General features: G+C 44.7%; 1 protein-coding gene across 1 annotated transcript in view; it reads right to left on the bottom strand.

Annotated features, from left to right (window-relative positions):
- FBXO47 (F-box protein 47) overlaps nucleotides 1-26,778 on the bottom strand; it is a 421,223-nt gene that overhangs the window by 249,557 nt on the left and 144,888 nt on the right. The window contains exon 4 of the mRNA XM_069751683.1: nucleotides 19,830-19,907. Coding sequence (XP_069607784.1) covers nucleotides 19,830-19,907 — 78 coding nt within the window. The remainder of the gene's footprint in view (nucleotides 1-19,829; nucleotides 19,908-26,778) is intronic.

The raw sequence follows: 26,778 nt of genomic DNA, 5'->3' as shown, positions 1-26,778 counted from the left end.
GGAAAATACCACGTTGGAGGTCCTTGCTTTCAGCTTGCAGCCTAATTCCCTGAAATCGTTTTTAAGGACCTTCCACCTACCTCTAACTTTGTCATTTGTGCCAATGTGCACCATGACCGCTGGGTCCTCACCAGCCCCTCCCAGTAATCTGTCCACCCGATCAGCGATGTGTCGGACTCAAGCTCCAGGTAGGCAGCACACCGTTCGACGATCCCTGTCTTTGTGACAGATTGCCCTATCTGTTCCCCTAATAATTGAGTCCCCCACTACCAGAACCTGTTTGGCCTGCCCTGCTGTCCTATTTCCCTCCTTACTGGAGCAGTCACTCCTCCGGCTTTCAGAGGACATGCCTGGCTGCAGCAGTGCTACCCCTGCACTGGCACCCCCCTCATCTGCCAACTTACCAAACTTATTGGGGTGTGCCAGATCAGGACTAGCCTCCCTGGCACTCTTCCCTCTACCCCGCTTCCTAACTGTCACCCAGCTTGCTACTTCACTGTCCTGCAGCTCCATCCTACCATCCCCTCCCTCATCTATCCCATTGAGCGTCTGCTCAGTGAGCAGAAGACTCCTCTCCATATTATCTATGGATCTCAGTGTTGCCAGCTGCACATTTAGATCCAGAATCTGGGTTTCCAAATGCACAACGTGCTCACATCTCGCACAGCAGTATGCACCCTCGACCGGCTGCTCAAGGACTGCATACATGTGGCAAGATGTGCACTGGATGGCATTAACCCCTTCATGACCCAGCCTATTTTGACCTTAAAGACCTTGCCGTTTTTTGCAATTCTGACCAGTGTCCCTTTATGAGGTAATAACTCAGGAACGCTTCAACGGATCCTAGCGGTTCTGAGATTGTTTTTTCGTGACATATTGGGCTTCATGTTAGTGGTAAATTTAGGTCAATAAATTCTGCGTTTATTTGTGATAAAAACGGAAATTTGGCGAAAATTTTGAAAATTTCGCAATTTTCACATTTTGAATTTTTATTCTGTTAAACCAGAGAGATATGTGACACAAAATAGTTAATAAATAACATTTCCCACATGTTTACTTTACATCAGCACAATTTTGGAAACAAAATTTTTTTTTGTTAGGAAGTTATAAGGGTTAAAATTTGACCAGCGATTTGTCATTTTTACAACGAAATTTACAAAACCATTTTTTTTAGGGACCACCTCACATTTGAAGTCAGTTTGAGGGGTCTATATGGCTGAAAATACCCAAAAGTGACACCATTCTAAAAACTGCACCCCTCAAGGTACTCAAAACCACATTCAAGAAGTTTATTAACCCTTCAGGTGCTTCACAGCAGCAGAAGCAACATGGAAGGAAAAAATGAACATTTAACTTTTTAGTCACAAAAATTATCTTTTAGCAACAATTTTTTTATTTTCCCAATGGTAAAAGGAGAAACTGAACCACGAAAGTTGTTGTCCAATTTGTCCTGAGTACACTGATACCTCATATGTGGGGGTAAACCACTGTTTGGGCGCACGGCAGGGCTTGGAAGGGAAGGAGCGCCATTTGACTTTTTGAATCAAAAATTGGCTCCACTCTTTAGCGGACACCATGTCACGTTTGGAGAGCCCCCGTGTGCCTAAAAATTGGAGCTCCCCCACAAGTGACCCCATTTTGGAAACTAGACGCCCCAAGGAACTTATCTAGATGCATAGTGAGCACTTTGAACCCCCAGGTGCTTCACAAATTAATCCGTAAAAATGAAAAAGTACTTTTTTTTCACAAAAAAATTATTTTCGCCTCAATTTTTTCATTTTCACATGGGCAGTAGGGTAAAATGGATCATAAAATTTGTTGGGCAATTTCTCCCGAGTACGTCGATACCTCATATGTGGGGGTAAACCACTGTTTGGGCACTCGGCAGGGCTCGGAAGGGAAGGCGCGCCATTTGACTTATTGAATGGAAAATTAGCTCCAATTGTTAGCGGACACCATGTCGCGTTTGGAGAGCCCCTGTGTGCCTAAACATTGGAGCTCCCCCACAAGTGACCCCATTTTGGAAACTAGACCCCCCAAGGAACTTATCTAGATGCATATTGAGCACTTTAAACCCCCAGGTGCTTCACAGAAGTTTATAACGCAGAGCCATGAAAATAAAAAATAATTTTTCTTTCCTCAAAAATGATTTTTTAGCCTGGAATTTCCTATTTTGCCAAGGATAATAGGAGAAATTGGACCCCAAATATTGTTGTCCTGTTTGTCCTGAGTACGCAGATACCCAATATGTGGGGGTAAACCACTGTTTGGGCGCACGGCAGGGCTCGGAAGGGATGGCACGCCATTTGGCTTTTTAAATGGAAAATTAGCTCCAATCATTAGCGGACACCATGTCACGTTTGGAGAGCCCCTGTGTGCCTAAACATTGGAGATCCCCCAGAAATGACACCATTTTGGAAACTAGACCCCCAAAGGAACTAATCTAGATGTGTTGTGAGGACTTTGAACCCCCAAGTGCTTCACAGAAGTTTATAACGCAGAGCCATGAAAAAAAAAAAAAATTATTTTCTCAAAAATGATCTTTTAGCCTGCAATTTTTTATTTTCCCAAGGGTAACAGGAGAAATTTGACCCCAAAAGTTGTTGTCCAGTTTCTCCTGAGTACGATGATACCCCATATGTGGGGGTAAATCACTGTTTGGGCACATGCCGGGGCTCGGAAGTGAAGTAGTGACGTTTTGAAATGCAGACTTTGATGGAATGCTCTGTGGGCGTCACGTTGCGTTTGCAGAGCCCCTGATGTGGCTTAACAGTAGAAACCCCCCACAAGTGACCCCATTTTGGAAACTAGACCCCCAATGGAACTTATCTAGATGTGTGGTGAGCACTTTGAACCCCCAAGTGCTTCATAGAAGTTTATAATGCAGAGCAGGTGAAAATAATAAATACGTTTTCTTTCCTCAAAAATAATTATTTAGCCCAGAATTTTTTATTTTCCCAAGGGTTACAGAAGAAACTGGACCCCAAAAGTTGTTGTCCAGTTTCTCCTGAGTACGCTGATACCCCATATGTGGGGGTAAACCACTGTTTGGGCACATGCCGAGGCTCGGAAGTGAAGTAGTGACGTTTTGAAATGCAGACTTTGATGGAATGCTCTGTGGGCGTCACGTTGCGTTTGCAGAGCCCCTGATGTGGCTTAACAGTAGAAACCCCCCACAAGTGACCCCATTTTGGAAACTAGACCCCCAAAGGAACTTATCTAGATGTGTGGTGAGCACTTTGAACCCCCAAGTGCTTCATAGAAGTTTATAATGCAGAGCCGTGAAAATAATAAATACGTTTTCTTTCCTCAAAAATAATTATTTAGCCCAGAATTTTTTAATTTTCCCAAGGGTAACAGGAAAAATTTGACCCCAATATTTGTTGTCCAGTTTCTCCTGAGTACGCTGATACCCCATATGTGGGGGTAAACTACTGTTTGGGCACATGCCGGGGCTTGGAATTGAAGTAGTGACGTTTTGAAATGCAGACTTTGATGGAATGCTCTGCGGGCGTCACGTTGCGTTTGCAGAGCCCCTGATGTGCCTAAACAGTAGAAACCCCCCACAAGTGACCCCATTTTGGAAACTAGACCCCGAAAGGAACTTATCTAGATATGTGGTGAGCACTTTGAACCCCCAAGTGCTTCACAGACGTTTACAACGCAGAGCCGTGAAAATAAAAAATCATTTTTCTTTCCTCAAAAATTATGTTTTAGCAAGCATTTTTTTTGATTCACAAGGGTAACAGGAGAAATTGGACCCCAGTAATTGTTGCGCAGTTTGTCCTGAGTATGCTGGTACCCCATATGTGGGGGTAAACCACTGTTTGGGCACACGTCAGGGCTCGGAAGTGAGGGAGCACCATTTGACTTTTTGAATACGAGATTGGCTGGAATCAATGGTGGCGCCATGTTGCGTTTGGAGACCCCTGATGTGCCTAAACAGTGGTAACCCCTCAATTCTACCTCCAACACTAACCCCAACACACCCCTAACTCTAATCCCAACTGTAGCCATAACCCTAAACACACCCCTAACCACAACCCTAATTCCAACCCTAATTCCAACCCTAACCCTAAGGCTATGTGCCCACGTTGCGGATTCGTGTGAGATATTTTCGCACCATTTTTGAAAAATCCGCGGGTAAAAGGCACTGGGTTTTACCTGCGGATTTTCCGCGGATTTCCAGTGTTTTTTGTGCGGATTTCACCTGCGGATTCCTATTGAGGAACAGGTGTAAAACGCTGCGGAATCCGCACAAAGAATTGACATGCTGCGGAAAATACAACGCAGCGTTTCCGCGCGGTATTTTCCGCACCATGGGCACAGCGGATTTGGTTTTTCATATGTTTACATGGTACTGTAAACCTGATTGAACACTGCTGCGGATCCGCAGCCAAATCCGCACCGTGTGCACATAGCCTAATTCTAAAGGTATGTGCACACGCTGCGGAAAACGCTGCGGATCCACAGCAGTTTCCCATGAGTTTACAGTTCAATGTAAACCTACGGGAAACAAAAATCGCTGTGCCCATGCTGCGGAAAAACTGCACGGAAACGCAGCGGTTTACATTCCGCAGCATGTCACTTCTTTGTGCGGATTCCGCAGCGGTTTTACAACTGCTCAAATAGAAAATCGCAGTTGTAAAACCGCAGTGAAATGCGCAGAAAAACCGTGGTAAATCCGCCATAAATCCGCAGTGGTTTAGCACTGCGGATTTATCAAATCCGCAGCGGAAAAATCCGCAGAGGACCAGAATACGTGTGCACATACCGAAACCCTAACCCTAACCCTAACCCTACCCCTAGCCCTAACCCTAACCCTACCCCTACCCCTAGCCCTAACCCTAACCCTACCCCTAACCCTATTCTAACATTAGTGGAAAAAAAAAAATTTCTTTATTTTTTTATTGTCCCTACCTATGGGGGTGACAAAGGGGGGGGGGGGGTCATTTATTATTTTTTTTATTTTGATCACTGAGATATAATCTATCTCAGTGATCAAAATGCACTTTGGAACGAATCTGCCTGCCGGCAGATTCGGCGGGCGCACTGCGCATGCGCCCGCCATTTTGGAAGATGGCGGCGCCCAGGGAGAAGACGGACGGGACCCCGGCTGGATCGGTAAGTATGATGGGGTGGGGGGGGACCATGGGGGGGGGGATCGGAGCACGGGGGGGGGGAATCGGAGTGCGGGAGGGGTGGAACGGAGCACGGGGGGCGTGGAACGGAGCACGGGGGGGCTGGAATGGAGCACGGGGGGGTGGAACGGAGCACCGGGGGGGGGTGGATCGAAGTGCAGGGGGGGTGATTGGAGCACGGGGGGTGATTGGAGCACGGGGGGAGCGGACAAGAGCACGGGGGGGAGCGGAGCACTGGACGGAGGGGAGCCGGAGCTGTGTACCGGACAGATCGGAGGTCCGGGGGGGCGATCGGTGGGGTGGGGGCACACTAGTATTTCCAGCCATGGCCGATGATATTTCAGCATCGGCCATGGCTGGATTGTAATATTTCACCAGTTATAATAGGTGAAATATTACAAATCGCTCTGATTGGCAGTTTCACTTTCAACAGCCAATCAGAGCGATCGTAGCCACGAGGGGGTGAAGCCACCCCCCCTGGGCTAAACTACCACTCCCCCTGTCCCTGCAGATCGGGTGAAATGGGAGTTAACCCTTTCACACGGCCTGCAGGGACGCGATCTTTCCATGACGCCACATAGGCGTCATGGGTCGGAATGGCACCGACTTTCATGACGCCTACGTGGCGTCAAAGGTCGGGAAGGGGTTAACAATAGTGGAGCACATTCCCTAATGGGGATAGCAACAGACAAAAGCTTTAAATAAAAATACAAAGTATTAATAAAATACAGACAGCAATTCCTCCCTTGGAAACTCCCTAAATCCAAAGTCACTGAATCACAAGTCACACTTACCGCCGTTCACACTTATGCTCAGCTCACACTCAGCTCGCTCACACTCGCTAAGCTGGAGATTTAAAGATTTTTTTTTCTTTTTCCCCTCAGCTGCAATCCACCTTGCTGCTCAAAGCACTTCCACTACGTGGCTGGGTAATATACTACGTGGCTGGGTAATATACTACGTGGCTGGGTAATATACTACGTGACTGGGCAATATAGTACGCGACTGGGCAATATACTACGTGGATGGGCAATATACTACGTGGGCTGTGCAATATACTACGTGGACATGCATATTCTAGAATACCCGATGCGTTAGAATCGGGCCACCATCTAGTGTTTAAATAAAGAGCTAAAGAAAACACAGTTAGGCTATGTGCAAACGTTCAGGATTTCTCGCAGAAAATTCCTGAGAAAAACCGGACATTTTCTGCAAGAAATCCGCAAGAAAACCGCATGCGTTTTTGCCGCGATTTTGCAGTGGTTTTTTCCGGACATTTCCCAATGCATTTTGTAGTGCGAAATCCGCAAAAAACCCGCAAAATTAATGAACATGCTGCGGTTTTTATCGCGATACGTATTTTTCGTGGAAAAAAACGCATCATGTGTACAAAACATGCTGAATTCATTCTAAATGATGGGATGCTTATTGTATGCGTTTTTTTTGCAGTTTTATAGCATTTTTATCGGGAAAAACCACGAAAAAAATGTGAAAAAAATGCAATGTGTGCACACAGCCTGAGACAGTTATTGTGAATCAAAAGAATTTTATTAACAAAAATAAAAACTATTTTAATTTTTTTTAAATGAAAACATGATTACTTTCGGATTCTAATTTCGGAGGGAGTGACATGGTGGACCTGGGGGGTGTCAGGCTGTGATGGTAGGCTTGGAGTGGTTGGGGAAGTAGGATAAGTGGAAGTGGCAGACAATTGAAGGATTGGGTCAGAAACATTTGCAGAGGACACCTTGGGGAAAGGACACATTAGGAGTGGAAAACAAATTGGAAGGGATTGACACATTGGATGGGAAAGAACCAAGGGAAGGTGTGGACAGACTGGAAAAAAAAGACACATTCGGAAGTGAGGGTGAAGGGGGTGGTTAATGTTTTTTGGCAGTTTTACGTTTCCTGGACTTGGTTTTGCCGCTTCCTCTGCCTTTTCCTTCCTGTTGCTGGGTGGTGGGAGTGGAAGTCTGGGCTGCTGCACTCGGCTGCATGGTAGAAGTGGAAGGGTGGGCTGGCGGACTCAGCTGTGTGGTTGAAGGGGAAGGCTGGGCTGCTGCATTCGGCTGCATGGTGTAGCTGGGTACTGTTGGAACACTCCTAATGTTCAGCGATGGTTGTGGTGGTGGTGGATAGTGCCACTGATGCTGTCCTGGAGCTTGTTGCCCTGTAGGGAAAGAACTTGGTGCCTGCTGCTGATATCGGGACCGCTGTATAGCCTCGGTGTAAGCATCCTGACAGGCCTTCATCACATAAAGCTGGAGATCAGGACTAAGGTTTTTCGTCACGCCCCGTCCTATAGAGGAAAAATGATGTTGAGCCGGTCTATTAAGGTCAGCTTCCAGGCGGTCAAGGCGTCTGTGGACGTCCTGGAAAAGTGTGTTCACGTGAGTGAAACCACTCGCCAGTCTTTCTACAACCGCCTTCATCCCAACCTGGAAGACCGAGCTTAAGTGAATAAACTCGGGCATGACTGACCTCTCCCAGGCCCTCTGCCGCTGGCGAGCAGACCAAGAGTAGTGGCAGAGGGCTGAGAGAGGGGAAAACCAGATGGACTGGCTTCCTGTTCCCCAGCCTGTGAAGTCTGCCTGGTTGCTTCATCGCTGGTGGATGATTGGGATTGGGCCTGTTTGTTGGCTGGTCGATGAGGGGCCTCTCCAACTGAGGACGATCCAGGTTCTGTGGTGCTGAACAAGGTTCTCTGTGGAAAATAAATGAAAAACATGAGTAAAAAAATTAAAAGTTTAAATAATAGTAAGACAACACAAAAGATACTAACGTTCGTTGAGCAAGCGCAGGCCTCAGAAAAAAAAGCCACTGATGGTACTATTTTGTGACTTCTTGAGCAGCACCACTTCGAACCCGAATCTCCTCTCTCGTGTCCTTATTGAAGCGATCCTTCATCGAGCACCAACGAAGTTTTACTCTCTTCACTGTGAAGGGGAAGAAAAAAAAAATATTGTAAAAAGACACCAACATTTACAGCAAAACCGATGCGTGAAAGACCATGTTGCAATACTTATGAAAATCCATTCTGACTTGTGGCCTTGCATGGTCCCAATCATCCAACAGCGATCTGGCCACTTTCAGTAAAACTGAAAACAAATTCAATTACAACTATGATAAAGGCTATTTACACCCCGTCTTTCCTCCTTAGCAACTTGAGGCCGTTGACCCTGGGAAGAATCATTTCCACTAGACTGCTCCTGCTATTCTGCACTGTCGGGTACCTGTAAAGAAAATACATGGTTTAACACATGTCTAGTATTGACAGTCAATACATACCAATCAGTAAATCAAATGTGATTACATAATCTGTGTCATGTCCACTTTCGGAAGCTTCAGTGGAGGACATGTTGTATGGGTACCGTCTCACAGTGGCACTTTGGTCGCTACGACGGCACGATCCGTGACGTTCCAGCGATATACTTACGATCTCGCTGTGTCTGACACGCTACTGCGATCAGGGACCCCGCTGAGAATCGTACGTCGTAGCAGATAGTTTGAAACTTTCTTTTGTCGTCAAGTGTCCCGCTGTGGCGGCATGATCGCATCGTGTAACAAAGGTGTGCACGATATTGTATACGATGTAATGGGTGGAGGAGCTTGATACGTAGGAGCGCCAAATTCTCCACCTCCTGTGTGCTGATTGGGCGGTACAATACTGTGCGCTCATTCGACAGACGTGGTACTATTGTTCCCGGCCGATAAAACCGCGGCTCTCGAGCGCTGTATTCTTTTGAAAGCTGAGGTGGCGTCGGGAACAATAGCGCTCAGGTGACAATTTTTCCAACCAATTCGCGCACAGTAACCAACGGCCAATCAGCACATTACAGGTGTAGTTAGCTAGCAGCACAACACGCCCCTCGTGAACAACGTCACACATAGATTATGCAAAATGTGCTCTGAATTGTGAGAGCACCTCCTGTGTGACATCCCCGTATGACTTCAACATCGCAAATACGTCAAGAAATTATCGTTCCAGCGCCGTGCATTGCAAAGTGTGACCGCAGTCTACGACGCTGGAGTGATAATAGAGCGACGCTGGAGCGTCACGGATCGTGCCGTCGTAGCGACCAAAGTGCCACTGTGAGACGGTACCCTATGAGCAGGCAGCAGTCAAGTGAAACCTTAGAGAAAACAACAAATAAGAAAAATGTATCTTATTAAGAGCCAAACACAATGTAGCACAAAAAAAAAGAACAATTGACACCAATACCTACATTACAGGCAGTAGTCCAACAGTACAGCAGTGAGGCAGCACCAGGACAGCAGAAGCACCAGGACGGCAGTAGCACCAGGACTGGAGCAGCAACCAGTCTACAAGGAACAGAAAACAACTAGTACAGAGTACAGACTACAAAGCGAAACAGACATTTTCAAAGCTTCTACACTTACATCCAGCACAAGGACGGCAGCACAAGAAAGGCGGCAGCAACAGGACTGCGGCAGCACTAGGACGCCAGCAACAGGACTGGAGCAGCAAACAGTCTACAAGGCACAGAAAAAAATTAGTACAAACTGCAAAGACAAACAGACATTTTCAAAGGTTTTGTACTTACATCCAGAGTCTTGTCCAGAGTCTTGTGCTTCCATCCAGATTCTTGAGAGTAATGGACTACCTGTCTCCAGACCTCCTTTTATACATCAATGATTTTGCAGTGATTCAACATAATTTCCTGGACATGATTAGTGTGAAGTACGCATGCGTATCGAACACATACGTACACATGTCCTTGCGTACCAATGCGTTCCCATGAACAGTAATGCTTTTTTTTTTACGCAATCATCTGCAACCGTCCGCATGCAAACAATTGCGCAATATTTGACGGGTCAAAAATGCAACATGTCGCGTTTGCCAGACACCGCCGCACACCGTGAAACGACACATGTCCCTGCGTACACCATGTTAAAGATATGTACGCATGCTGATGTATGCGGTTCATACACAGCGCACAGAAACAGTAATGTGAACCCGGCCTTACATTAGTATTTATAAGCCAAAACCAGGAGTGGGTGAGAAATACAGAAATGGTGACGTATTTCTATTATACTTTTCCTCTGACTATTCCATTCCTGTTTTTGGCTTACACATTCTGAGGTAAAGAACTCACCAAATACTCAACATGTGAACATTGCCTTATGGTTCAATGTTCTTGAAAATCTTATTCACGTGCAGTGAGAAGAAATTATAATGAATTTGATTATTGAAATCTGCTGCAAATCTTCATGTTGTTAATATATAATTCTTCAGAGTTTTACCCAGTTACTAATAGCATGCTACTAAGTACTTTGCTGGATACAATATTTTCCTGTTAAGTAAATAAGGCAGCTCACTGTAGCGCTAGAACATACAAACTTGAAAAACGAAATTTGAACTGCATTACTGCACTAGAAATATGAAAAATGAGAGCTTTTAGCGCATAAAAATGGCCAATTTTATGTGTACCTGGCAGCCCCGTTACGGCATCTCTCTTATACCAGGTCCTAAACTTGCCTTACCTCGCTGAGAACAAACGTCTCCATCTGAATGGGTACATGTGAAAACCTCTTACTAGACTAAAATTCTCTCTTTCTGTGGAGGGGTATTGGACCTGCTGTAATTAAAACACCTGAAGCTAGGAGGCGGCGTGCACGATCAGAAGGCTAAAGAATACATTTCAAAAACTTGACCGGCACATCCAAACATAGACTCAGTGTGAACAGATGCTGAACCTAGAGTCGCCTTATTTACTTAACTATATACGAGTTGGCGACTCTAGGTTCAGCACCTGTTCACACTGAGTCTATGTTTGGATGTGCCGGTCAGGTTTTTGAAATGTATTCTTTAGCCTTCTGATCGTGCACTCCGCCTCCTAGCTTCAGGTGTTTTAATTACAGCAGGTCTAATACCTGTTATGAACTGGTGATTCAGAACCACAATGGACCTGGTGGTTAAGAGCACACAAAGTGACCTGATAGCTACTAATAACATAGGACGAGCTCTGAGACGTGGGAACTCTGCTGACCGCAATCCCTAATCCTATCACACCACACTAGAGGTAGCCGTGGAACGCTCCTGACCAGACCTAGGCGCCTCGGGCACAGCCTGAGAAACTAGCTAACCCTGAAGATAGAAAAATAAGCCTACCTGGCCTCAGAGAAATTCCCCAAAGGAAAAGGCAGCCTCCCACATATAATGACTGTGAGTAAAGATGAAAATACAAACACAGAGATGAAACAGATTTTAGCAAAGTGAGGGCCGACTTACTGAATAGACCGAGGATAGGAAAGATAGCTTTGCGGTCAGCACAAAAACCTACAAACAACCACGCAGAGGGCGCAAAAAGACCCTCCGCACCGACTAACGGTACGGAGGTGCTCCCTCTGCGTCCCAGAGCTTCCAGCAAGCAAGAAAAACCAATATAGCAAGCTGGACAGAAAAAATAGCAAACAAAAGTAACACCAGCAGAACTTAGCTTATGCAGTGAAGACAGGCCACAAGGACGATCCAGGAGAGAGCAAGACCAATACTGGAACATTGACTGGAGGCCAGGAACAAAGAACTAGGTGGAGTTAAATAGAGCAGCACCTAACGACTTAACCTCGTCACCTGAGGAAGGAAACTCAGAAGCCACAGCCCCACTCACATCCACCAAAGGAAGCTCATAGACAGAACCAGCCGAAGTACCACTCATGACCACAGGAGGGAGCTTGACCACAGAATTCACAACAGTACCCCCCCCCTTGATGAGGGGTCACCGAACCCTCACCAGAGCCCCCAGGCCGACCAGGATGAGCCAGATGAAAGGCACGAACCAAATCGGCAGCATGGACATCAGAGGCAAAGACCCAGGAATTATCTTCCAGACCATAACCCTTCCACTTAACCAGGTACTGGAGTTTCCGTCTCGAAATACGAGAATCCAAAATCTTCTCCACTATATACTCCAACTCCCCCTCAACAAAAACCGGGGCAGGAGGATCAACGGATGGAACCACAGGTGCCACGTATCTCCGCAACAATGACCTATGGAATACATTATGGATGGAAAAGGAAGCTGGAAGGGTCAAACAAAAAGACACAGGATTAAGAACCTCAGAAATCCTATACGGACCAATGAAACGAGGCTTAAACTTAGGAGAGGAAACTTTCATAGGTATATAATGAGACGACAACCAAACCAAATCCCCAACACGAAGTCGGGGACCCACACAGCGCCTGCGGTTAGCGAAACGTTGAGCCTTCTCCTGGGACAATGTCAAATTGTCCACCACATGAATCCAAATCTGCTGCAACCTATCCACCACAGTATCCACACCAGGACAGTCGGAAGACTCAACCTGCCCTGAAGAGAAACGAGGATGGAAACCAGAATTGCAGAAAAACGGCGAAACCAAAGTAGCCGAGCTGACCCGATTTATTAAGGGCGAACTCAGCCAAAGGCAAAAAGGACACCCAATCATCCTGATCAGCAGAAACAAAACATCTCAGATATGTTTCCAAGGTCTGATTGGTTCGTTCAGTTTGGCCATTTGTCTGAGGATGGAAAGCCGAGGAAAAAGACAAATCAATGCCCATCCTAGCACAAAAGGCTCGCCAAAACCTCGAAACAAACTGGGAACCTCTGTCAGAAACGATATTCTCCGGAATGCCATGTAAACGAACCACATGCTGGAAAAACAATGGCACCAAATCAGAGGAGGAAGGCAATTTAGACAAGGGTACCAAATGGACCATCTTAGAGAAGCGATCACAAACCACCCAAATAACCGACATCTTTTGAGAGACGGGGAGATCCGAAATAAAATCCATAGAGATATGTGTCCAGGGCCTCTTCGGGACCGGCAAGGGCAAAAGCAACCCACTGGCACGAGAACAGCAGGGCTTAGCCCGAGCACAAATCCCACAGGACTGCACAAACGAACGCACATCCCGCGACAGAGACGGCCACCAAAAGGATCTAGCCAACAAATCTCTGGTACCAAAGATTCCAGGATGACCAGCCAACACCGAACCATGAACTTCAGAGATAACTCTACTCGTCCATTTATCAGGGACAAACAGTTTCTCCGCTGGGCAACGGTCAGGTCTATTAGCCTGAAATTTTTGCAGCACCCGCCGCAAATCAGGGGAGATGGCAGACAAAATTACCCCCTCTTTGAGAATAACCGCCGGCTCAGGCAAACCCGGAGAGACGGGCACAAAACTCCTAGACAGGGCATCCGCCTTCACATTTTTGGAGCCCGGTAGGTACGAAACCACAAAGTCAAAACGGGAGAAAAACAGCGACCAACGAGCCTGTCTAGGATTCAACCGTTTGGCAGACTCGAGATAAGTCAAGTTCTTGTGATCAGTCAAGACCACCACGCGATGCTTAGCTCCTTCAAGCCAATGACGCCACTCCTTGAATGCCCACTTCATGGCCAGCAACTCTCGATTGCCAACATCATAATTACGCTCAGCAGGCGAAAACTTCCTGGAAAAGAAGGCACATGGTTTAATCACCGAGCCATCAGAACTTCTTTGCGACAAAACAGCCCCTGCTCTAATCTCAGAAGCATCAACCTCGACCTGGAACGGGAGCGAAACATCTGGTTGGCACAGCACAGGGGCAGAAGAAAAACGACGCTTCAACTCCTGAAAAGCTTCCACAGCAGCAGAAGACCAATTGACCACATCAGCACCCTTCTTGGTTAAATCAGTCAACGGTTTAGCAATACTAGAAAAATTATTGATGAAGCGACGATAAAAATTAGCAAAGCCCAGAAACTTTTGCAGATTCTTCAGAGATGTCGGCTGAGTCCAATCATAGATGGCCTGAACTTTAACAGGGTCCATCTCGATAGTAGAAGGGGAAAAAATGAAACCCAAAAATGAAACCTTCTGAACACCAAAGAGACACTTTGACCCCTTCACAAACAAAGAATTCGCACGCAGGACCTGGAACACCATTCTAACCTGCTTCACGTGAGACTCCCAATCATCCGAGAAGACCAAAATATCATCCAAGTATACAATCAGGAATTTGTCCAGGTACTCTCGGAAGATGTCATGCATAAAGGACTGAAATACTGATGGAGTATTAGAAAGCCCGAATGGCATAACCAGGTACTCAAAATGGCCCTCGGGCGTATTAAATGCTGTTTTCCATTCATCGCCCGGTTTAATACGCACAAGATTATACGCACCACGAAGATCTATCTTGGTGAACCAACTAGCCCCCTTAATCCGAGCAAACAAATCAGACAGCAGCGGCAAGGGGTACTGAAATCTGACCGTGATTTTATTTAGAAGGCGGTAATCAATACAAGGTCTCAGCGAACCATCCTTCTTGGCCACAAAAAAGAACCCTGCTCCCAATGGCGACGACGACGGGCAAATATGACCCTTCTCCAAGGATTCCTTTACGTAACTCCGCATAGCGGCGTGCTCAGGCACAGACAAATTAAACAGTCGACCATTAGGAAACTTACTACCAGGAATCAAATCGATAGCACAATCGCAGTCCCTATGCGGAGGTAGGGCACTGGACTTGGGCTCATCAAATACATCCCGGTAATCCGACAAGAACTCTAGGACCTCAGAAGGGGTGGATGATGAAATAGACAGAAATGGAACATCACCATGTACCCCCTGACAACCCCAGCTGGTCACAGACATAGATTTCCAATCCAACAACCAAGAGAGATGGTGAAGTAAACACGATCAATAATTAATAGAAATAACAAATCTTTATTAATATATTAGAAAATACATACAACAATGACAGTTCGTCAGGACGAAGCTGCAGGACAGCGAAACGCGCGTCGGGGTCACCTGGGTACCGCGTATTCACCTATGCCATGGCTGCAGGTAATGGACACACATGATTTTTTTGATATGGTAGATGGGTCATAGGTCCGATTGGGTACTGCCATTTTATATACTTTATATAGGTATGGGCCTATATGTTGTAGTACCATATTGGTGATCATGTATATGTCTATGGCCCATCCCTGGGAGTATATATTGGGTGATAGTCTACCGCAGCACTATTATCAGCTCTAGTATTTTTTTGGATATCATACTCTATTTACATAGGTGTCTATGGGTGCTTCCAGTTTTGTGTGTCTCTGTTGTTGTAGTACATAGTCCATTGACAGCAGAGGTTTAGGATTTCCACCTCTGTTGTGACTATTTATTACATTAGTCTTTATATCTGAATATATACATGTGCACTGTCATTGTTGTATGTATTTTCTAATATATTAATAAAGATTTGTTATTTCTATTAATTATTGATCGTGTTTACTTCACCATCTCTATTGGTTGTAGTTGTTGAGTTGTGGAGAGGATCGTTTTACCTAAGTTAGAGGAGTGGTTTTTTGGTGGTATAGATTTCCAATCCAATACTGGGTTATGGACCTGTAGCCATGGCAACCCCAACACGACCACATCATGCAGATTATGCAACACCAAAAAGCGAATATCCTCCTGATGCGCAGGAGCCATGCACATGGTCAATTGGGTCCAGTACTGAGGCTTATTCTTGGACAAAGGCGTAGCATCAATTCCCCTCAATGGAATAGGATACTGCAAGGGCTCCAAGAAAAATCCACAGCGCCTAGCAAACTCCAAGTCCATCAAATTCAGGGCAGCGCCTGAATCCACAAATGCCATGACAGAATAGGATGACAAAGAGCAGATCAAAGTAACGGACAAGAGAAATTTCGACTGTACCGTACCAATGGTGGCAGACCTAGCGAACCGCTTAGTGCGCTTAGGACAATCGGAGATAGCATGAGTGGAATCACCACAGTAAAAACACAGCCCATTCCGACGTCTGTGTTCTTGCCGTTCAGCTCTGGTCAAAGTCCTATAACATTGCATAGGCTCAGGTTTATGCTCAGATAATACCGCCAAATGGTGCACAGTTTTACGCTCACGTAAGCGTCGATCGATCTGAATGGCCAAAGACATAGACTCATTCAGACCAGGAGGCATAGGAAATCCCACCATGACATCCTTAAGGGCTTCAGAGACCCTTTCTGAAAATTGCTGCCAGCGCACATTCATTCCATTGAGTGAGCACAGACCACTTCCTAAACTTCTGACAATATATCTCTACCTCATCCTGACCCTGACACAGAGCCAGCAAATTTTTCTCTGCCTGATCCACTGAATTAGGTTCATCATAGAGCAATCCGAGCGCCAGAAAAAACGCATCAATATTACATAATGCAGGATCTCCTGGCGCAAGGGAAAATGCCCAGTCTTGTGGGTCGCCACGTAATAAAGAAATAATGATCTTAACTTGTTGAACTGGGTCACTAGAGGAGCGGGGTTTCAAAGCCAGAAACAGTTTACAATTATTTTTAAAACTCAGAAACTTAGCTCTATCTCCAGAAAACAAATCAGGAATAGGAATTCTTGGTTCTAACATAGAATTCTGAACCACAAACTCTTGAATATTTTGTACTCTTGCAGTGAGATGATCCACACAAGAAGACAGACCTTTAATGTCTATCACTACACCTGTGTCCTGAACCACCCAAATGTCTAGGGGAAAAGAAAGACAAAACACAGTGCAGAGAAAAAAAAAAATGGTCTCAGAACTTCTCTTTTCCCTCTATTGAGAAGCATTAGTACTTTGGGCCTCCAGTACTGTTATGAACTGGTGATTCAGAACCACAATGGACCTGGTGGTTAAGAGCAAACAAAGTGACCTGATAGCTACTAATAACATAGGACGAGCTCTGAGACGTGGGAACTCTGCTGACCGCAATCCCTAATCCTATCACACCACACTAGAGGTAGCCGTGGAGCGCTCCTGACCAGACCTAGGCGCCTCGGGCACAGCCTGAGAAACTAGCTAACCCTGAAGATAGAAAAATAAGCCTACCTTGCCTCAGAGAAATTCCCCAAAGGAAAAGGCAGCCCCCCACATATAATAACTGTGAGTAAAGATGAAAATACAAACACAGAGATGAAATAGATTTTAGCAAAGTGAGGCCCGACTTACTGAATAGACCGAGGATAGGAAAGATAGCTTTGCGGTCAGCACAAAAACCTACAAACAACCACGCAGAGGGCGCAAAAAGACCCTCCGCACCGACTAATGGTACGGAGGTGCTCCCTCTGCGTCCCAGAGCTTCCAGCAAGCAAGAAAAACCAATATAGCAAGCTGGACAGAAAAAATAGCAAACAAAAGTAACACCAGCAGAACTTAGCTTATGCAGTGAAGACAGGCCACAAGAACGATCCAGGAGAGAGCAAGACCAATACTGGAACATTGACTGGAGGCCAGGAACAAAGAACTAGGTGGAGTTAAATAGAGCAGCACCTAACGACTTAACCTCGTCACCTGAGGAAGGAAACTCAGAAGCCACAGCCCCACTCACATCCACCAGAGGAAGCTCATAGACAGAACCAGCCGAAGTACCACTCATGACCACAGGAGGGAGCTTGACCACAGAATTCACAACAAATACCCCTCCACAGAGAGAGAGAATTTTAGACTAGTAAAAGGTTTTCACATATACCCATTCAGATGGAGACGTTTGTTCTCAGCGAGGTAAGGCAAGTTTAGGACCTGGTATAAGAGAGATGCCGTAACGGGGCTGCCAGGTACACATAAAATTGACCATTTTTATGCGCTAAAAGCGCTCATTTTTCATATTTCTAGTGCAGTAATGCAGTTCAAATTTCGTTTTTCAAGTTTGTATGTTCTAGCGCTACAGTGAGCTGCCTTATTTACTTAACTATATACGAGTTGGCGACTCTAGGTTCAGCACCTGTTCACACTGAGTCTATGTTTGGATGTGCCGGTCAGGTTTTTGAAATGTATTCAATATTTTCCTGCTCATTCTTGGGACAGAGCTATAACTCAGCTGAAAGTGAAAACAAAACAAATATACTGTTTTCCCCTCGTTAGGGAGGGTAAAGTTTTTCCAGATTTCCACTGTGGGGCGATCCACAATAGTGTTTGCAGTTTTGACACTTTCAACTGGCTTGCCAAACTGAATAGCACTGAAATTTGTTTCTTACTTCAGTGGAAAAAGACACATCATTTTCTGGATGTGGAAGATTGTTCATATATTTACAAACTGAGCAATGTCAAAATCAAGGCCAGACATTAAGTGTGAAATATTTCTGTTCATAAAATAAAAACCTTATTGGGCACATACAGTTGTTCTGTACTTGAATCTAGTTTTTAGATAATCTAATACTTTCCTTTCCATTAACCCCTTCACGACATGCCCCGTACTAGTACGGCGCATGTCGTGTCTCCCCCTTTGATGTGGGCTCCGGTGGTGAGCCCACATAAAAGTTGCGACATGTCAGCTGTTTTGTACAGCTGACATGTGCGCGCAATAGCGGCGGGTGAAATCGCTATTCACCCGCCGCTTTTAACATGTTAAATGCCGCTGTCAAACGCAGACAGCGGCATTTAACCGGCGCTTCCGGCCGGGCGGCCGGAAATGATGTCATTGCCGACCCCCGTCACATGATCGGGGGTCGGCGATGCATCAGGAAGGTAACCATAGAGGTCCTTGAGACCTCTATGGTTACTGATGCCGGCCTGCTGTGAGCGCCCCCCTGTGGTCGGCGCTCACAGCACACCTGCATTTCAGCTACATAGCAGCAATCTGATGATCGCTGCTATGTAGCAGAGCCGATCAGGCTATGCCAGCTTCTAGCCTCCCATGGAGGCTATTGAAGCATGGCACAAGTAAAAAAAAAAATGTTTTTAAAAATATGAAAAAAAATATAAAAAATATAACAGTTTAAATCACCCCCCTTTCGCCCCATCCTAAATAAAACAAAAAAAAAACCTACACGTATTTGGTATCGCCGCGTTCAGAATCGCCCGATCTATCAATAAAAAAAAGCATTAACTTGATCGCTGAACAGCGTAGCGAGAAAAAAAATCCGAAAAGCCAGAATTACATTTTTTTGGTCACCGTGACATTGCATTAAAATGCAATAACGGGCGATCAAAAGAACGTATCTGCACCGAAATGGTATCATTAAAAACGTCAGCTCGGCACGCAAAAAATAAGCCCTCACCCGACCCCAGATCACGAAAAATGGAGACGCTTCGGGTATCGGAAAATGGCACTTTTTTTCTTTTTTTTTTTAAAGCAAAGTTTTGAATTTTTTTTCACCACTTGGATAAAAAATAACCTAGACATTTTAGATGTCTATGAACTCGTAATGACCCAGAAAATCACAATGACAGGTTAGTTTTACCATTTAATGAACCTAGCAAAAAAGCCAAACAAAAAACAAGTGTGGGATTGCACTTTTTTTGCAATTTCACCGCACTTTGGAATTTTTTCCCGTTTTCTAGTAAAAGACATGGTAAAACCAATGGTGTCGTTCAAAAGTACAACTCGTCCCGCAAAAAATAAGCCCTCACATGACCATATTGATGGAAAAATAAAAAACTTATGGCTCTGGGAAAGAGGGAAGTGTAAAATGAAAACGCAAAAACGAAAAAGGGCCACGACTTGAAGGGGTTAAGTCATTACACATAATGAATGAATAACATTGAAACACTCTCATACAGCACTTATTTGTTTGTGATTTAGTTTCTGTATTGTCTACATACATGTGTGTTTGTTTATATGCACATGTCTCATTAACACTATATATAGAAGTGCTGTCCATAGCTGATAAGGACGATAAGAATCGGTTAATATTAACTAACAGAAAAACACCTTTAAAAATGCACCATAGCAGAGGAGACCCAGACACTGTGTTGGAGATGGACAGCCACACAATTTAAAACAAGAAATCTGTAAAAGAAAGCAAAGGTAAATTTGTTAAACACCCTAAAGGGCCCAAACTCAGTAAGCTTCTGATTTCACATGACATGCAATCTTGTCATTCACTTCTGGGTGCTATAATATTCAGGCATTCACAGTATTAAGGTACCATAATATGACGCAAAAAGAAGCTGCCAAGTGGCTGTTTAGCCTACAGTATATTTGTTCTGCATTTGCCCCCACATTGTTCCTCCCCCTGGTTGTCATTATCTATTATAGTAATGAAAACCTTTGGCACTCAACAAGTCCACAAATCTTTGTTCTCAATTCTCAATTTAGGCAGCCAGCAAAAATTGTATGACAGACCAATAATCCAGAGCGAGAGGCCACGGGACACGCGCCAGCTCTCCTATCCTTGCAGTTATGCGTCCTTCCTCTATGCCATGCTGGCAACTAATGAATTAGGATCGCTGCTCATTATATACAGACTACCTTGAAAAAGGCAATGTATGCCGAAACGTTGGATTATTTGTCTGTCATACAATTTTTGCTGGCTGCCTAAATAAATTTGAAAATTGAGAACAAAGATTTGTGGACTTGTTGAGTGCCAAAGGTTTTCATTACTATATTTGTTTTTTTCCTTTGAGCACCACACTAGCTGTTGAGTGCACCACTCTTGACCTGACTATTTGTCATTATCTATTGCTATAAATAATATGCACTTGCTTCCATTGTGAACCGAACTTGAAATTCCATAAATGATTTCCAGGCAGTAATATTTCCATAAAGGAATTTCAATCTAGCAAAACTCTTAAAAGGCCACAACTCATTTTTATCACGGTTGATTGTCAGAGATAGATAACTGGCTTCAAAGTAATAGCAATTATCCAGATGTAAAAATGACAAGAAAATTTCCAACATTATATTAAAATAATATTTTCCAACATAAAATATCCAGATAAAAGTAAAGTGCAAAATATAGAAAAAATATAATAATTTCACGTTTTACTTTGTGAATGCAAATACATTGAGTGCATTAAATTAAGGAAACCTCCCACATCCAAAAATTATATTTAACTGCAGATATAGTGGTATTCTGAAAACAAAATTTCAGTTTAAACTCTGTATAATCGACTTCCTGGAAGTTTTTGGCTATGTGTGCAAGTTGAGTATTTTATAGCAAAAATTTCTGCATCTCTTAGTAGGAAAAACACTGCGGCAAAAATATGCGTTTTTGCTGTGTTTTTGTACAGCAATGAAGTCTATTTTGAGCTAAATAAAGATTTTTTTTTTTTAAAGTTTTATGATGTAACTTTTTCATGCTTATGCAGTGGCATCAGAGTAATGGAATTAGGGCTTGATGTCAGCAGCTGTCATTGACACCTAGCCCTAGGCTTAGTAATGAAATGGTGTCAGCCCGACACCCTTAGGCTATGTGCACACGTTCAGGTTTTTTCGCGTTTGTTTCACGCTAAATAAGCTATAAAAACTCATTAAAAACACATACATTATGCATTCTATCATTTAGAATGCATTCTGCATGTTTTGTGCACATGGATGCGTTTTTTTCCACACAAACACATCGCGGTAAAAAAATGAGCATGTTCATTATTTTTGCAGATTTTCTGCGTTTTTCCCGCAATTCTATGCATTCGGGAAAAAACGCACCAAAAACACGTCAAAAACGCATCAAAAACGCGTGAAAAATGTGGTAAAATTGCTGTAAAAACGCATGCGGATTTCTGGCAGAAATGTCCGGTTTTTGTCAGGAAAATTTCTCCAAGAAATTCTGACGTGTGCACATACCCACTTATTACTACGCCGATAAGTAAACACAAACATACACACAAACCTACACACATTGTCATCAGCCTATGTAAGAGCATTAACAGAACGAACGTACAAAGGCTGTAACCAAACCTCAACTGTTAATTTGTCTACCTATCCATTAGTAACCCCATAGTGATTGTATATAAAAAACATACACCCAGAATAAAGTCCTTTATTTCAAATAATGACACAGATTCCTTTAATGAATCTTAATTAAACCATACTTACCGAACACCTAGTCCACCGACACCAACGTCTCCTGCAGCAAAAATAAAATAAACCACAATATTCCTCACCTGTCTGCAGAGAAGATAATCCATAATGTCCCACGACGATCCACATGACAGAGCAGTCACTAATGTGACTGCTGTCTAAGACAGCCAGTGCTACACTGACAGGAGGTAATCGCTCCCACACTCTATCACTGAGCTGCCGTGAGAAAGTTCTCATACAGCGGTGGTGCCATAAGAGCACCGGAGCTGATCAGTTGATGAACTCCGGTGAACTCTCTCATGGCAGCTCAGTGATACACTGCGGGAGCGATTACCTCCTGTCAGTGTATCGCCGGCGGCCTGGGTAGAGTAGTCACATCTCGCGATGTGACTGTTATACAAGTGAGATCGCCGTGGGGCACTCAGGATTATGTGGACTATGGCGGACAGGTGAGTATATGGTGGTTTATTATTTTACATTTTTTCTAGGAGACGAGGGCATTGGGGATTTGGTGTTAGGTGAGTATAACGTTTTATTTTTTTTTTTATTTGAACAGGTATATAATTATTTTACTTTTTTTTTTTTTTTTTTTTTTTTTTTTAACGGTGAGCACTGCAGCCAGCAGATGAGACTATGTCTCCCATCAGCGGTAGCAGCTATCATTGTTATCAGTGACAGCAGATGTAGCCCGATGGGAGCAGTAGTCTCATCAGCCCATGTCTGCGAACCTGTGGTAAGCTATTTACTGCAGGTCACCACTGCTTGTCACCCTCACAGCTGGGGGGTCACGCTAACATCTGACAACAGCGCTTTGACTGACGGTCTTACCGGTGGTAGCGTTACCGTTGATAAGAACCACCGCATTGGTGTTTCCCATGTTGTCACACAGATGACAGTGTGGGAAACACCATAGGAAGCCGGAAAAAAACGCAAACAAAAACTCAGCAAGTATGCAAAAATGTACATACCTGCTTTTTGCTGACTTATTTGAAGTCAATGGATGAAAAACACTGCAGAAATGCACAAAGAAATGACATGCTGCAGGAAAAAAAAACCCCACCGCAAATACTTAAAGGAAATGTACTGATCTTGGGCACAACACTTCCGAATTATCATTGAATTAGCTTGCATAAGGATTCCATAGGTTTTTTTTGGCCCATTTCCGGCCGGGAAAAAACGCAGAGAAAATGCATCAAAAACGCACTGTGTGCACAAAGCCTTAGGCCGGTTTCACACGTCCAGATAATTCCAGTACCGGAAAAAAATCGGTACCAGAATTATCCGTGTCAGTGTGCCCCTACGTTTTTGTGGCACACGTGCGGCACACGTGTGCCGCCCGTGTGCCCACTGGGTACAACACGCACCGTGCTGGGTACCACACGTACCAGCATCTGGTGCTGAAGCTGCGATTCATATCTTCCCTGCAGCAGCGTTTGCTGTAGAGAAGATATGAATAATAGTGTTTAAAATAAAGATCTATGCGCCCCTCCCCCCCCCCGCTGTTCTGAAAATACTCACCAAGCTCCCTCGTTGGCTGTCGCTGCTTCCTGTTCTGGCCGCATCTTCTCCTGTATGCGGTCACGTGGGGCCGCCGATTACAGTAATGAATATGCGGCTCCACCCCTATGGGAGGTGGAGCCGCATATTCATTACTGTAAATGAGCACATAGATCTTTATTTTAAACACTATTATTCATATCTTCTCTGCAGCAAACGCTGCTGAAGGGAAGATATGAATTGCGGTTTCAGCACCAGTGGGGGGGACAGCGCTTAATGTAACGCTGTCTCTTGCACGGCACACGGACTGGAGACGTTGTCCGTGTGCGGTACGTGTTTTACACGGACCCATTGACTTTAATGGGTCCGTGTAATACGTGCGCTCCCACAGATGCATTGATTTTTATGTGTCTACGTGTGTCAGTGTCTCCGGTACGTGAGGAAACTGTCACCTCACGTACCGGAGACACTGACGTGTGAAACCGGCCTTAAGGTACCTTCACACTAAACGACGCTGCAGCGATCCAGACAACGATCCGGATCGCTGCAGCGTCGCTGTTTGGTCGCTGGAGAGCTGTCACACAGACAGCTCTCCAGCGACCAACGATGCCGGTAACCAGGGTAAACATCGGGTTACTAAGCGCAGGGCCGCGCTTAGTAACCCAATGTTTACCCTGGATACCATCCTAAAAGTAAAAAAAAACAAACGCTTCATACTTACCTTCGGCTGTCTGTCCTCCGGCGCTGTGCTTCTCTGTACTGTACTGGCTGTGAGCACAGCGGCCGGAAAGCAGAGCGGTGACGTCACCGCTCTGCTTTCCGGCCGCTGTGCTCACAGTGAGTGCAGGAAAGCACAGCGCCGGAAGACAGACAGCTGAAGGTAAGTATGAAGCGTTTTGTTTTTTTTTTACTTTTAGGATGGTATCCAGGGTAAACATCGGGTTACTAAGCACGGCCCTGCGCTTAGTAACCCGATGTTTACCCTGGTTACCAGCGAAGACATCGCTGAATCGGTGTCACACACGGTGATTCAGCGATGTCTGCAGGAGGTCCAGCCAACAAATAAAGTTCTGGCCTTCTAGCCCCGACCAACGATATCACAGCAGGATTCTGATCGCTGCTGCGTGTCAAACTGAACGATATCGCTAGCCAGGACGCTGCAACGTCACGGATCGCTAGCGATATCGTTTAGTGTGAAGGTACCTTTAGTCTCCCTGCAGCCACTCAGAGTTCCAAAGTGAGAAACACACTTTTCAGCAGCTCTCCACTCTTGATTAGAAATGAGGGTCCTAAAGAGGGACGCACTAGAAATTACTAAGAGGGTGTATAAAAAGATGTTATTATATCCCTTCCTATATAAAGAACTTGTATAAAGACGTGAATTAACATCTCAGGAAGTGATCCACATGTGTGGAGGGGCTCAGGAGCTGACTTCCCTCCACACGTTACACAGCTAATGCCAGCTACAGTTAGGGCCAGAAATATTTGGACAGTGACACAAGTTTTGTTATTTTAGCTGTTTACAAAAACATGTTCAGAAATACAATTATGTATGTAATATGGGCTGAAAGTGCACACTCCCAGCTGCAATATGATAGTTTCCACATCCAAATCGGAGAAAGGGTTTAGGAATCATAGTTCTGTAATGCATAGCGTCCTCTTTTTCAAGGGACCAAAAGTAATTGGACAATGGACTCTAAGGGCTGCAATTAACTCTGAAGGCGTCTCCCTCGTTAACCTGTAATCAATGAAGTAGTTAAAAGGTCAGGGGTGGATTCCAGGTGTGTGGTTTTGCATTTGGAAGCTGTTGCTGTGAGCAGACAACATGCGGTCAAAGGAACTCTCAATTGAGGTGAAGCAGAACATCCTGAGGCTGAAAAAAAAGAAAAAATCCATCAGAGAGATAGCAGACATGCTTGGAGTAGCAAAATCAACAGTTGGGTACATTCTGAGAAAAAAGGAATTGACTGGTGAGCTTGGGAACTCAAAAAGGCCTGGGCGTCCACGGATGACAACAGTGGTGGATGATCGCCGCATACTTAATTTGGTGAAGAAGAACCCGTTCACAACATCAACTGAAGTCCAGAACACTCTCAGTGAAGTAGGTGTATCTGTCTCTAAGTCAACAGTAAAGAGAAGACTCCATGACAGTAAATACAAAGGGTTCACATCTAGATGCAAACCATTCATCAATACCAAAAATAGACAGGCCAGAGTTAAATTTGCAGAAAAACACCTCAAGAAGCCAGCTCAGTTCTGGAAAAGTATTCTATGGACAGATGAGACAAAGATCAACCTGTACCAGAATGATGAGAAGAAAGGGAACGGCACATGATCCAAGGCACACCACATCCTCTGTAAAACATGGTGGAGGCAACGTGATGGCATGGGCATGCATGGCTTTCAATGGCACTGGGTCACTTGTGTTTATTGATGACATAAGAGCAGACAAGAGTAGCCGGATGAATTCTGAAGTGTACCGGGATATACTTTCAGTCCAGATTCAGCCAAATGCTGCAAAGTTGATTGGACGGCGCTTCATAGTACAGATGGACAATGACCCCAAGCATACAGCCAAAGCTACCCAGGAGTTCATGAGTGCCAAAAAGTGGAACATTCTGCAATGGCCAAGTCAATCCCCAGATCTAAACCCAATTGAGCATGCATTTCACTTGCTCAAATCCAGACTTAAGACGGAAAGACCCACAAACAAGCAAGACCTGAAGGCTGCGGCTGTAAAGGCCTGGCAAAGCATTAAGAAGGAGGAAACCCAGCGTTTGGTGATGTCCATGGGTTCCAGACTTAAGGCAGTGATTGCCTCCAAAGGATTTGCAACAAAATATTGAAAATAAAAAGATTTTGTTTGGGTTATGTTTATTTGTCCAATTACTTTTGACCTCCTAAAATGTGGAGTGTTTGTAAAGAAATGTGTACAATTCCTACATTTTCTATCAGATATTTTTGTTCAACCCTTCAAATTAAACGTTACAATCTGCACTTGAATTCTGTTGTAGAGGTTTCATTTCAAATCCAATGTGGTGGCATGCAGAGCCCAACTCGCGAAAATTGTGTCACTGTCCAAATATTTCTGGCCCTAACTGTATATTACATAGCCAACATCTATCTCTAACAACGGGGGAACAATCTCTGATAGCGCTATTTAAATAGATGGTGCACTGCTACATACAGTATGTGCACCAGCTCCCATTGGTCTCCCGCCTCACATTTGCGGAGGACCGATGGGCTACAATGGCAGCTGGAGTCCTGCTGAAGGTTTACACTATATACGGCAGTATATACTGTAATACTGCAATACCGTGCAATATATAGTACAAGTGATAGCAACTTGAAGTTCCCTAAA

Source organism: Ranitomeya imitator, chromosome 2 (assembly GCF_032444005.1).
Source record: "Ranitomeya imitator isolate aRanImi1 chromosome 2, aRanImi1.pri, whole genome shotgun sequence".
NCBI classification, from domain to species: Eukaryota; Metazoa; Chordata; class Amphibia; order Anura; family Dendrobatidae; genus Ranitomeya; species Ranitomeya imitator.
This window is presented reverse-complemented; position numbering and strand designations above follow the sequence as displayed.